Below are 14362 nucleotides of genomic sequence, written 5' to 3' on the forward strand. Positions count from 1 at the left end.
AATGTGTGAAAGTTAAATATTTAAAAAAAAAAAAAAAAAATCAGTGGGGGTGGGGGGGTGAGTGCCGCTAGCGGCACCCTCAGCCTAGACAGGTTAAGAAGAAAATAAATTCCACAAAATCCACAAGGCACACCTTTTAATTGAAATGCATTCCAGATGACTACCTCATGAAGCTGGTTGAGAGAATGCCAAGTGTGCAAAGCTGTCATCAAGGCGAAGGGTGGCTATTTTGAAGAATCTCAAATATAACATTTATTTTGATTTGAGTAACACTTTTTTGGTTACTACATGATTCCATATGTGTGAGGGTCGATGCTGGCAGACGAGAAGCAGGTACAGGGAGTGAACATTTAATTATCAACGGACATGGAACAGGACAGGACAGCATCTGGACATGAACCCATAACAACATTAATGCTGATACAGGGAACAAACAGTGGAGCAGACAGTTATAGACGGGGAAATCAACAAAGGGAAGGAGTCCATGTGACTCCATTGAGCGCTGATGCGTGTAATGATGGTGATAGGTGTGCGTAATGAAGGGCAGCCTGGCGCCCTCGAGCGCCAGAGAGGTAGAGTGGAAGCAGGCGTGACAATATGTGTTATTTCATAGTGTTTATGTCTTCACAATTATTCCACAATGTAGAAAATAGTAAAATAAACCATTGAATGAGTAGGTGTTCTTAAACTTTGGACCGGTACTGTATTTTAACCGTAAAATTTATCAGAAATACAGCACACTCACACTTTGTTTGTTTCTCTTCTTTCTTTCTTTCTTTCTTTCTTCTTTCATTCTTTCTTTCTTTCTTTCTTTCTTTCTTTTTTTATTTCTCTCTCTCTTTCACCCCCTCACTCTCTATCCCCCCTCCTCACTCTCACTCTCACTCTCTCTCCCCCTACCCCTCTCCCTGTCTATCTCCCTCTCTAAAGTATCAACACCAGGACTCTAATAATGGACGTTAGAGAGTTGATGAACTGCCCTCACAGACCCAACATCACCCAGAGAGAACTCTACAGGTAATGTTTGATCCCTGTAGCCTATCTGTGAACTACAGGTAATGCATGATCACAGCTCTCTCTATTTGTGCTCTACAGATAATGTCTGACCACGTCTCTCTCTGAGCTCTGTCAGTAATGTCTGATAGACATTGTGCAGTACCTGTTTACATATTGTCATCCATTCTCTGTCACCTATTTGGTTCATTCCATATTTCTCTCAATTCAATTCAGTGAACATATTGCCAAAGGTTACTTTGGACATTTAAAAATATGAACATAATTTATAATAATAATCAATGTTGTCAACGGGACAACAGTATCAACAATAACCAAAGGTCAAAATAACCATACATTTAACAATAACAATAAGCATAGAGGACATGTGCTGGTTGGTTGGTCTTGTCAGACACTGTCCCTCATCTTATGTCAGGCAGCAATGTAGTGCGCTGCCAAACCACAGCTCTCTGCGTCCTCCCCCAACAGGACGGGTAGCCTATCCTCATCAGAAAGGTCTTTGAAACCTTGAATAAGGGGAAATGACACCCTCTAATTGTTTTATATTTTTTACATTTTGTCAGGAAATGCAGCTCTGTCTCAGGTTCTGCTGTGGTGTAGTGGTTGCATAGCCTTTCCTGTCTACAGGGGGCCATGTTTTCTTTTGTCTTCTCAATGGCAAGGCTATGCTCACTGAGCCTGTACTTTGTCAAGTTCTTTCTAAGGTTTTGATCAGTAACCATGGTCAAATAGTTTGCCACGGTGTACTGTCGATTTAGGGCCAGATAGCACTCCATTTTGCTTTGTGCTTGTGCTCGTGTTTCCCAATAAGTAATGTAGTTTTGTTTTGACTGTGTTGTAATTTGGTTTATTCTGATTAACATTTAACATTACATTTAAGTCATTTAGCAGACGCTCTTATCCAGAGCGACTTACAAATTGGAAAGTTCATACATATTCATCCTGGTCCCCCCGTGGGAATTGAACCCACAACCCTGGCGTTGCAAGCGCCATGCTCTACCAACTGAGCCACACGGGACCACGATTAATTGAATGTTCTGGTCCTGAGGCTTCAGTGTGTTAGTAGAACAGGTTTGTGAACTCAGTCCAAGGACCAGCTGGATGAGTGGACTCTTTTCTTTGCTCAGCAACTGGTATTGCAGGGCTTGGTAATGATATGAGGGGGTCACTGTATTTCAGATGTTTCCAAAACTTCATTGCTCTTTTTTGAGTTTTTATTATTAGTGGATATTGGCCTAATGTTGTCAACGGGACAACAGTATCAACAATAACCAAAGGTCAAAATAACCATACATTTAACAATAACAATAAGCATAGAGGACATGTGCTGGTTGGTTGGTCTTGTCAGACACTGTCCCTCATCTTATGTCAGGCAGCAATGTAGTGCGCTGCCAAACCACAGCTCTCTGCGTCCTCCCCCAACAGGACGGGTAGCCTATCCTCATCAGAAAGGTCTTTGAAACCTTGAATAAGGGGAAATGACACCCTCTAATTGTTTTATATTTTTTACATTTTGTCAGGAAATGCAGCTCTGTCTCAGGTTCTGCTGTGGTGTAGTGGTTGCATAGCCTTTCCTGTCTACAGGGGGCCATGTTTTCTTTTGTCTTCTCAATGGCAAGGCTATGCTCACTGAGCCTGTACTTTGTCAAGTTCTTTCTAAGGTTTTGATCAGTAACCATGGTCAAATAGTTTGCCACGGTGTACTGTCGATTTAGGGCCAGATAGCACTCCATTTTGCTTTGTGCTTGTGCTCGTGTTTCCCAATAAGTAATGTAGTTTTGTTTTGACTGTGTTGTAATTTGGTTTATTCTGATTAACATTTAACATTACATTTAAGTCATTTAGCAGACGCTCTTATCCAGAGCGACTTACAAATTGGAAAGTTCATACATATTCATCCTGGTCCCCCCGTGGGAATTGAACCCACAACCCTGGCGTTGCAAGCGCCATGCTCTACCAACTGAGCCACACGGGACCACGATTAACATTTACATTTACATTTAAGTCATTTGGCAGACGCTCTTATCCAGAGCGACTTACAAATTGGAAAGTTCATACATATTCATCCTGGTCCCCCCATGGGAATTGAACCCTGGTCCCCCCGTGGGAAATGAACCCACAACCCTGGCGTTGCAAGCGCCATGCTCTACCAACTGAGCCACACGGGACCAATTGATTAATTGAATGTTCTGGTCCTGAGGCTTCAGTGTGTTAGTAGAACAGGTTTGTGAACTCAGTCCAAGGACCAGCTGGATGAGTGGACTCTTTTCTTTGCTCAGCAACTGGTATTGCAGGGCTTGGTAATGATATGAGGGGGTCACTGTATTTCAGATGTTTCCAAAACTTCATTGCTCTTTTTTGAGTTTTTATTATTAGTGGATATTGGCCTAATTCTTCCCTGCATGCATTGTTTGTAGTTTTCCTCTGGACATGTAGGAGAATCTTACAGAACTCTGCATGCAGTGTTTCAATGGAGTGTCTGTCCCATCGGGTGAAATCTTGTTTTGCAGGTGGACCCCACACCTCGCTGCCATAAAGTGCAATTGGTTCAATGACATATTCAATTAGTTTCAGCCTAATTGTAATAGGTATTCAAATTAAAATTTGGCGTAGAACGCCCTCCGTGCTTTCTGTCTGCATCATTAATGCAACCGCTGTGTTAGATTTTTAAAATTAACGTTACTACGACATACAGCGTGCGTTAAAGTGAGACCGCACCGAAATGAATGGCGGAATAGTAGTTTTACATTTTTCAACAGAACAACGAATTAACATGATAAATAGTTCTTACTTTTTGATGAGCTTCCATCAGAATCTTGGGCAAGTTGTCCTTTGTCCAGAAGAATCGTTGCTCGGTTGTAGATTGTCGCCTTCAACTTTGGAATTAGCAGTAAACATTAGCCATGTGGCGAAGACGTGTCCAACTCACCATAACGCAGCACTAAGAAAATTCAGAAAATCGCAATATACTGATATAAACTGATATAACTCGTTTTAAAATAACTACATTATGACGTTTTTAACACCTATATCGAATAACATCAGAGCCGGATATATCTAAGGCCTATAACGAGAGCTTTCCAGAATGCCATCCTGAGGTCTGTCTCGCGTCATGGCGAACGTTGAAAAGAGTGCACCCCCGGTTCCAAGAGCCCTTATATGGCCTCAGGTCTGCCTAGAAACTCCATTCCAATTCTCACTAAATGCTGACATCTAGGGAAGGTGTATGCAGTGCATGTCGACCAATAGAATACATGCAAATTAAAAAACTGACCCTAGAACAGAGTACCCGAATTCAGATTTCTCACTTCATGACAGGAAGTTTGCTCCAACTTGAGTTCTGTTTTACTCACAGATATAATTCAAACGGTTTTAGAAACTAGAGAGTGTTTTCTATCCAATAGTAATAATAATATGCATATTGTACGAGCAATAATTGAGTATGAGGCAGTTTAATTTGGGTACGAATTTTTTCAAAGTGAAAACAGCGCCCCCCATATTGACAAGAAGTTAAAGAACAGCTGGTAGATAAACTCAAAGACAAACGTTTTGCCTTACAGTTCGATGAAGCAACTGACAGCAACAAGACTGTTTGTTTATCGCTTATGTACGTTTTGACATGACAAACTCCCTGTGTGAGGATCTACTTTTTTTGTAAATATGTCAGAGACAGAGCCACAGCTGAAGAGCTATTCAAAATGCTGGACTGCTTCCTGACTGAGAATGGGCTAAAGTGGGAGAACTGCATTGGTGTTTGCAGTAATGGTGCACAGACCATGGCAGGGATGAGAAAAGGACTTCGGGCACTCATCAAGAAGGCCTCACCTAATGCTGAGTGGACACACTGTGTTATACACAGAGAAGCACTGGCATCAAGGCACCTTTCCTCTGAATTAAGTGAGGTTATGACTGACATTGTAGGTGTAGTCAATTTTATAAAGACCAGACCACTAAAAAGAAGAGTCTTCTCTCCTATCTGTGAGGAGATGGGAGCTGAACATCAAGCTGTGCTGTTTCACAGTGAAGCAAGGTGGCTGTCATGAGGAAAAGTCTTGTCCAGAGTTTTTGAGCTCAGAGAGCAGATAAGAATGTTTTCGGAGCAGGAGCACAAGTATGACCGAGCAGAAAAATGTAGTGATGAGAACTTCCTGGCAAAACTGGCCTACCTGAGTGACATATTTGGAAAGCTAAATGAACTACATCTACAGCTTCAAGGGAAAGATAAACACCTCCCTCAGGTCACAGACAAGATCAGCTCTTTCACTCGAAAGCTTGCAATGTGGGGCAGGCGACTTGATGAAGGAAATACTGATTCATTCGAGAACCTGCATGAATTTGTTGACACTACTGACTATGATGCCACCTCGGTGATTCCATATATTAAGGAGCATATTTCATCACTGATGGGATTCTTTAAAAAGTACTTCCCTGAAAATAGTTCCCAATATGACTGGGTGAGAGATCCTTTCAATGCTTCAGCTCCAACTGGTTTCAGCTCTGCAGAGGAGGACCAGTTCATTGATATGACATCTGACTCCACATTGAGACTGAGGTTCACATCACAGACACTGAGTGAATTCTGGCTGAGTATAGAGAGGCAGTATCCACTCTTAGGGCAGTGGGCCATGGGCATTCTTCTTCCTTTTGCAACATCTTATCTTTGTGAGACTGGCTTCTCTGCTGTTGCTGCACTGAAGACCAAGTACAGGTCCCAGCTAAACATTAAGCAGGAGCTGAGAGTTGCAGTATCATGCTTCAAACCCCGCTTCGAAAAGCTGTGCTCTGCAAAACGTGCTCATTGTAGCCATTAATCCTGACTTCCTCATTTTGATTTAAACAAAATCTGCACAAATTGTTTTATTCATTTTTGTTTTATAGGTCAAAGTGTTTCACATATTGTGCTCCTGAGTTAATGTTGCTGATCAATTTGAATTTATTATTATTTATTGATTATATTTAATTAAATTTTTCAGTATCAAATGGTCAAAAAAGGTTTACAGTTTAAATAAGGTTTGAATTTTTTTTTACATTTCATGCAAATTGATGCACTTTAAGTCTTTTCTGTTACAGACTAAAAAACAATGTTAATAAAGTTATTCTTTGTTGTAAGTTGATCTATATTTCTTTCTTTTTTCTTTTTTTTGTTTTCTTTAATGTTAATAAGGATACAATGTTATGCAGAGGTGTACTTATAACAATTTTATAGACAAATGATACTATTTACAGTGCGGTGGAGAGTTGGGGGTCGCAAAGTGTTTACTTCTTCCTAGGGGGGGCGTAACAGAAAACAATTGCGAAGCACTGCTGTAGGGGGTGCAGAGCTGTTACCTGGGGTAGGGGTAGCCAGGTGGAAAGCATGGCCAGCCATAGAAAATGCTTATTGAAATGATCGATTATCATAGATTTATCGGTGGTGACAGTGTTTTCTTGCCTCAGTGCAGTGGGCAGCTGGGAGGAGGTGATCTTATTCTCCATGGACTTTACAGTGTCCCAAAACTTTTTGGAGATAGTGCTACAGGATGCAAATTTCTGTTTGAAAAAGCTAGCCTTAGCTTTCCTAACTGTCTGTGTATATTGGTTCCTGACTTCCCTGAAAAGTTGCATATCGCGGGGGCTTTTTGAAGCTAATGCAGAACGCCACAGGATGTTTTTGTTCTGGCAGTCAAGTCTGGGGTGAAACAAGGGCTATATCTGTTCTTAGTTCTACATTTTTTGAATGGGGCAGTATTATTTAAGATGGTGAGGAAAGCACTTTTAAAGACGCCTGCTCATCTGCGAAGAGCAGGCATTTAACCTCTGAATTGTGGAGACTAACACCAGGGGCTGAGGATTTTTCTGGAATAGTGTGCAATTCGTTGATGTAAATATTGAAGAGTGCAGGGCTCAGATTGTAACCCTGGCGAAGGCCCCGCCTCTAGTTAAAGAATTCTGTTATTTTCTTGCCAATTTTGATGCTGCAAGTATTGCCATTGATTTAATTATGTCATATGTTTTACCCCCTACACCACTTTCAATAACTTTGTAGAACAGTCCTGTATGCCAAATAGAATCAAATGCTTTTTGGAAGTCGGTGAAGCAAGCGTACATTTTGTTATTATTTTGGTTGACATGTTTATCTATCAGGGTGTGTAGGGTGCAGATATGATCGGTCGTGTGATGTTTTGGTATAAATCCAATTTGGTTTTTACTCAAGACATTGTGCCTATTAAGGAAGTTTAGAACTCTTACATTTATAACACTACAGAAAACCTTCCCCAGGTTACTGTTCACACAAATGTCTGTTTTGATGTTAGGGTCAAATTTGCCTCCGTTCTTAAAGATTGGGGTTATGAGTCCTTAATTCCAGATGTCAGGGAAATAACCTACACTCAGGATCAAATTAAACAGTTTTAATATGGCCAATTGAAAATGTGCACTAGTGAGTTTGAGCATCTCATCTTTCTCGCTCTCTCTCCCTCTCCTGCTCTCCCTCCCTCCCTCCTCTCTCCTCTCCTATCCCAGGGTGATCTTACGTTCCTGTTGTAATGCTACAGGCGAGATGATCCTGACCAATCAGAACACTAAGTCGGGCCAGAAGATCCACTATGAGACCAACCAAAAGCTATTTAAAACGGTCGACAAGAAACTACACAGCATGCTGCCAAAGGCCTTACCCTGGAGTAAAGGTTTGTTGGGTCATTGTGCCGTGGTGGGAAGCGGAGGAATCCTGCAGAACAGCAGCTGTGGAGCAGAGATAGACAGTGCTGATTACATCATCAGGTAACCTTCATCATTATCACCATCATCATTACCATCATTACCACCGTCATCCTCAACAACATCTCTCTCTTTCTCTCTCCTCCTCTCTCTCCCCCCTCACTTCACTTCTCTCTCCCCTTCTCTCTCCCCTTCTCTCTTTTTCCCTCCCTCCTCTCCCCCTATCTCTCCCTGCCTCCTTTCTCTCCTTCCCTCCTCTCCCCTCCCCCTCTCATTCTCTCTCCACTCTCTCTCTCACCTCCCTCCTCTCTCGCTCTCTCTCTCTCTCGCTCTCTCTCTCTTTCTCTCTAGGTTTAACCTGGGTCCGGTAACCAACAGTAAGGATGTGGGGAACAAAACCCACCTGATGACCATCAACCCCAGTCAGATCAGAGGGTGAGAGAGAGTGTCTAAGATGCGTTTAGCGTCTAAGATGACATCTCGGGGGGAAAACTTATGTGGACATAACATGCACAGTTGGAGCTACTCCAGGAAGTGACGTTGCAGGCTAGCTCAGTGCTGCGCCCTCTCATTGAGTATCTCAAGTTCAAGGCCGTCTGGGTACTGTAGGTTGCCAGTATCCACTGAAGTATCCTTATAACTTCTTCTGTGTGCGATTTTATTCAATAATCTGTGTAATAGAAGCAATTATTGGTACCACGATTGTCTTTAAAAAAAATGTGTACACAAATATGACCATTTCCCCATTCACTTTTCAAGGGGACCTGTTTCCTGAAAACAATGCCTGCACTACTGCGGTCAGCATTGAACTTTGTGGCTTCAATGAGAGTTAGCAGTCATTCTCTCCTGGAGGGGACAGAGAGAGAGGGAGGGAGGGGAGAGGGAAGAAAGGAAGAGAGACCAATTGGGAGAATAATAAAGCTAACTAGAAGGTTAGGTGGGTTTTGTTTCTTCCATGAAGAAAAATTGTGTGAGTTGTTTCAGCCGGCCAAAATAATTTTTATAGTTGTCTAAGAAGTGTTGAAGTTTAAAGTAAAAAAACCTGTAGTAGTATATAGTTGTAGTAGTAGTAGTATCATCAGCAGTAATATAAGAAGTAGTAGAAGTAGTAGTAGTAGTAGCAATAGAAGTAGTATATAGTGCAGGGGTCTCCAACAGGTCGATTGTGAGCTACCAGTACCAGTATGAGTAGGTTGCCAAACAATTCTGAAAGTACATGTGTTTTTGTGACCAAGCTTTAACTTCCTGACTAATGTCTTGAGATGTTGCTTCAAAATATTCACATCATTTTCCGTCCCTTTTATTTCATCCATTTTGTGAAGTGCACCAGTCCGTCCTGCAGCAAAGCACCCCCACAACATGATGCTGCCACCCCCGTGCTTCATGGCTGGGATGGTGTTCTTCGGCTAGCAAGCCTCCCCCTTTTTCCTCCAAACATAACGATGGTCATTATGGCCAAACAGTTCTATTTTTGTTTCATCAGACCAGAGGACATTTCTCCAAAAAGTACGATCTTTGTCCCCATGTGCAGTTGCAAACCGTAGTCTGGCTTTTTTTTATGGCGGTTTTGGAGCAGTGGCTTCTTCCTTGCTGAGCGGCCTTTCAGGTTATGTTGATACAGTACTTGTTTTACTGTGGATATACTGTATCAGAAATACAGCACGCTCACACTTTTTTCTTTCTTTCTCTTCCCCTCCTTCTTGACATTATCCCACCCCTGGTTATACACTATTGGCTTAAAAAGCCTAACCTAACACAATATCTGCCAATTCATTTCCAGCAATATTGTCCCTGTCTGCCTGTGTGGTGTTCACGTTTGTCTATCACTCCATGTGTTGCTAGTTGATGTGATAACCATCTTGTGGGTTGACAGAAATACTTTCCCCAAAACCTTCTCAATTAAATGTTAACTTCAAATAGGCTTACCTGGCAGAAGTATATAATGAGCAAGTATGTAATTTGCATATGCACTGCTCAAAAACATAAAGGGAACACTTAAACAACACAATGTAACTCCAAGTCAATCACACTTCGGTGAAATCAAACTGTCCACTTAGGACGCAACCCTGATTGACAATAAATTTCACATGCTGTTGTGCAAATGGAATAGACAAAAGGTGGAAATTATAGGCAATTAGCAAGACACCCCAAATAAAGGAGTGGTTCTGCAGGTGGTGACCACAGACCACTTCTCAGTTCCTATGCTTCCTGGCTGATGCTTTCGTCACTATTGAATGCTGGCGGTGCTTTCACTCTAGTGGTAGCATGAGACGGAGTCTACAACCCACACAAGTGGCTCAGGTAGTGCAGCTCATCCAGGATGACACATCAATGCGAGCTGTGGCAAGAAGGTTTGCTGTGTCTGTCAGCGTAGTGTCCAGAGCATGGAGGCGCTACCAGGAGACAGGCCAGTACATCTGGAGACGTGGAGGAGGCCGTAGGAGGGCAACAACCCAGCAGCAGGACCGCTACCTCCGCCTTTGTGCAAGGATGAGCACTGCCAGAGCCCTGCAAAATTACCTCCAGCAGGCCACAAATGTGCATGTGAAATTTATTGTCAATCAGTGTTGCGTCCTAAGTGGACAGTTTGATTTCACAGAAGTGTGATTGACTTGGAGTTACATTGTGTTGTTTAAGTGTTCCCTTTATTTTTTTGAGCAGTGTATTATTTGTAATTTGCTAACTTTGCCATGAAATGAGCAGCAGCAGTACAGAACCATCGCTAGACCGGCACATTAAAACTGAACATTCCCGCGTATTTTCTCTTGTACACTAAGAACCCGGGGAAGAGTTGGAGAATGTGCCTTTTTGAAAGCTAGAAACAAAATTGTAGGTCACGAGTTGTTTCCTTTTTTTTATGTAGCTCCCATGCTAGTAAAGGTCGGAGACCCCTGATATGGTAGTGGTGAGTGTGGTGGTAGACCTAATAGTAGAAGTAGTTGAATATCTGGAATGGTCTTGTGAAGCAAGGCTAATTAACTATAAGTCAGAAGTCAGTGGAATTCTAGTGGTCTTGTGAACCAAGGCACACTAATAACCGTAAGCTAGCATTTACCTAGTAAATAATGATGTTGTTGTGAGTTTATTTTCCTGGAATAATGAAGAAAAATATCAAAAATAGCCTACGTTCCCAGCAAACAGGGGACGTCCTAAGGACATTAGACGACGCTCCTATTAGGTCCCTCTTAGGGTTTTGCCGAGATGTTACCCCACTGACGTTAAGGGATAACTTTTGTGTAGTTACCAAGACATCACTGAGGAGAACCATGTCAAGAGTTTTATAGGGCATTCTCAGGACGTCACGCGATGGTTATCTGGGGGACCTTTGTGTAGTTCCCTGTACGTTACCAGGACGTCATTAAGGAACAGTACAAATACTTTATGAACTACACACGCTGAAAACAAACAGAACTTCTGCAGCATCGCACATACAATCAAACTGTCGCGCCAACCAAGAGCTCCTCCCCATGGAGCTGAACGAGCTGTCTTTATTTCCTCCTTCCTTCCTGCTGACGTGCTCTTAAAGTGGCAGCGCACGGTGAAGGCTCCGTGCAGCATTTCGCCACAATGTTAGGACGTTTGTAAGACGTTCTCAAGACATTTTTTTTACCAGCCGTCAGGACGTCATCTGATGGTCCCAGATGTCCCAAATCATTATATGTAAAGTCATTAAAGGGGTTTTAAGGTAAGCGGGAGGTTGTACAGCTAAAATTGTGTAAAAAAAATTTGATCAATTATAACATGATAAAATAAATAAATCACCAACCAAACATTGGGCAATATGATAACATTTGACATGAGTACTTAGTAATGACTTTTCAATATGATCCCATCACTGAACTCACAACTTCTGGATTTGAGTTCACTTAAATATCTGCTGCGCCACAAAGTTTGTATCATTCTCTAAAGTCCCCTACACATTCATTACCTATAATACATATCTGCATTTAGAGAATCTGCACTGCTATTTTAGTTATCAGTTAATCTGACTCTCATCAATGATTTCATTTACTTATTTCAGCAATTTGATGGTTTTCTCTACAGTTGTCTAATGTTGATGGGGCATATTGTTATGTTTTAATGTTTCTCCTGAATAGTGGCGAACCGTGACTATACTGTAGAGGTACCAAAAATCTTCCAATAGCCTACGTTGTATCTTCTGTAGTCGGACCATTCTAGTTGTAGTGAAGGAGGAGTAATGCTTTTTGATGACATTATGAATGAATCAAACAGGCTGGCCACGCTTCGGGCTGTCGCTCACACAGAGACAAAACCGGCACGGACACAAATGTGACACACAGCATAACATAATGTGAACAGTAAAAAAATACACATTTACACCACCTATGGTAGCCTAACACCACTATCACTAATAGCGACAACAACAGTGTCACAAAAAAAGTGACAGGGTATTGGTGCTGAAAGGACAGTGAGCGTAATACCTGTGCACTCCACTGAAAGAGAGTGCAGTTTTGGTCGAACACATAGACCCGGCAGATAGACAGCAGACACACACAGCATCAAATCATGTTAAAGAATAAGCAGCTCATCCATTCCTTCCAGTAGGCCCCAATCATAACAGTACAAAACACATTGTAATAAAATGGTCATCTATGAACGTTTGAAAATATTGAAGAACGATCTGGCCTTAATGGCTATGTACTCTTATAATCTCCCCCTGGCACAGCCAGAAGAGGACTGGCCACCCCTCAGATCCTGGTTCCTCTCTAGGTTTATTCCTAGGTTCCTGCCTTTCTAGGGAGTTTTTCCTAGCCACTGTGCTCTTTGCGGTTTTATGATGGCTTCTGTAAGAGCACTTTGTGACATCTGCTGATGTAAAAAGGGCTGTATAAATACATTTGATTTGAATGGCAGAGGCCTTCTGTCCAGCTTTTGAAGGCCTAGCCAATGTCTGGCTGAGCTAGCTAGATTTTTCTACCCAGAGACCACCAAAGAAAAATCATGATTTTCTTGAGTATTAATCTTTCTCTTTCCAACACAAACTGAAGAGATGAAATCTGAAATCCGAATTATTGAAAAGATGAAATAGAAAACTAAGACTACATTTTATTACACAAAATAGACACATTTTATTTATCCTTAGGCCTCTAAAAGGACCTCACATTTTCCCACTGCTCTTGAATCACTATGATAAATAAAATAGTATAATTAACAGAGTTTAGAGTTACTTTGAAATGTAAAGTGTAGGAATACATGTGAAATCAATAATTGACAGACATGGTGGTGTAGTAGGAAGATTGGAATGCCATGAACAAAGAGGTTGTGAGTTCAAATCCAGGATGAGGACATGTTGAATAATAATTATTGTTTAAATAAATATACACTATGTACATTGAAAGCGCTGTGTGCATGGGGGGGATGTCCCTAACATTGTCAGCATACAAAGAGCTGTGAATGAAACAATGGTTCACCAATCCAGGCCTTGATGGGCTTGGCAACAGTAACAAGTGGTGATGTGTAACAAAACATGGCTGCGCGTGCACTAGGACCAGAACGTAACTTTCTAAGAATGTCCTATACACATCCGTGGGGACATCTGCGGAAAAAAAGGATACTACAAAAAACCATGACAGAAAGTTCTAAGAGCATCCTATAAACATCCCTGCAGACTTCCCCGGAACAAACCGAGAAGTAGACCAAAAACTTCCATGCGACCATGAAACAACGTCCTGAGAACATCCAAAAATTATCCTTGGGGACATCCCGGGAACAAACCAGAAATTAGACAAAACCTCCACAGGACTATGACACAATGTCCCAAGAACGTTCTAAAATCGTCCTTGGGGACTTCCCGGGAACAAACCGATATTTAGACAAAACCTCCACAGGACGATGACACAACGTCCTGACGACTTTAGTCAACCATTTTGTGACATTCCGGGAACGTTCTAATCACTTATTTTTGTTTGCAGGGTTGTCAGCTATGCTCTGGTTCTTATTTGAACTGGCTAGCCAGCTAGCTACCAAGCTAGTAACGTACCAGAACATTATTTAGAATGTTTTTTTAGTCGCCTGGTTAAATTGACATATATGTACTAAATGTATTCATTTTTAAATGGATGGTTTTATTGGTGTTAAAATACACCAGGAATGATATTTGGACCACCGGGCTGCTGAGGTAATGCAGACTGTCGTTTTTGTGTTTATACTTTTCATAACGACAAGGACAAGTTTGATGCCGGACAACAATAGAATGTTCATGATGTCACTGCGGCAACTGTCTACAGACAAGCATTTCGCTACACTCGCAATAAAATCTGCTAACCATGTGTATATGATCAATAAAATTTGATTTGATTTGACATGTCGATAGACCAACTGTAAACCAGCCTTATGGCTTGGGGGCAGTATTTCGACATCTGGATGAGAAGCGTGCCCAAAGTAAACTGCCTGTTGCTCAGGCCCAGAACCTAGGATATGCATATAATTGGTCGATTTGGATAGAAAACACTCTAAAGTTTCCAAAACTGTTAAAATAATGTCTGTAATAATGCCTACCCTAGAGAGGTTAACTTCTTGTTATCCTCTCTAGGGTAGGCATTATTACAAGATTTATACGTCCTTCGTGCAAGATTTATACGTCCTTCGTCCTCTCCCGGCGTAGGGTTCTTCTTTGTGGAGAGGAAAGACA

General features: G+C 41.7%; 1 protein-coding gene across 2 annotated transcripts in view; it reads left to right on the top strand.

Annotated features, from left to right (window-relative positions):
- LOC129836195 (alpha-2,8-sialyltransferase 8F-like) overlaps window positions 1-14362 on the top strand; it is a 32185-nt gene that overhangs the window by 8253 nt on the left and 9570 nt on the right. For both annotated transcript variants that reach the window (XM_055902049.1, XM_055902050.1), the window contains 3 exons: window positions 931-1017; window positions 7516-7773; window positions 8062-8145. In XM_055902049.1, coding sequence (XP_055758024.1) covers window positions 931-1017; window positions 7516-7773; window positions 8062-8145 — 429 coding nt within the window. The remainder of the gene's footprint in view (window positions 1-930; window positions 1018-7515; window positions 7774-8061; window positions 8146-14362) is intronic.

The sequence above is a fragment of the Salvelinus fontinalis genome, chromosome 37, assembly GCF_029448725.1.
Source record: "Salvelinus fontinalis isolate EN_2023a chromosome 37, ASM2944872v1, whole genome shotgun sequence".
In the NCBI taxonomy this organism is placed as follows: Eukaryota; Metazoa; Chordata; class Actinopteri; order Salmoniformes; family Salmonidae; genus Salvelinus; species Salvelinus fontinalis.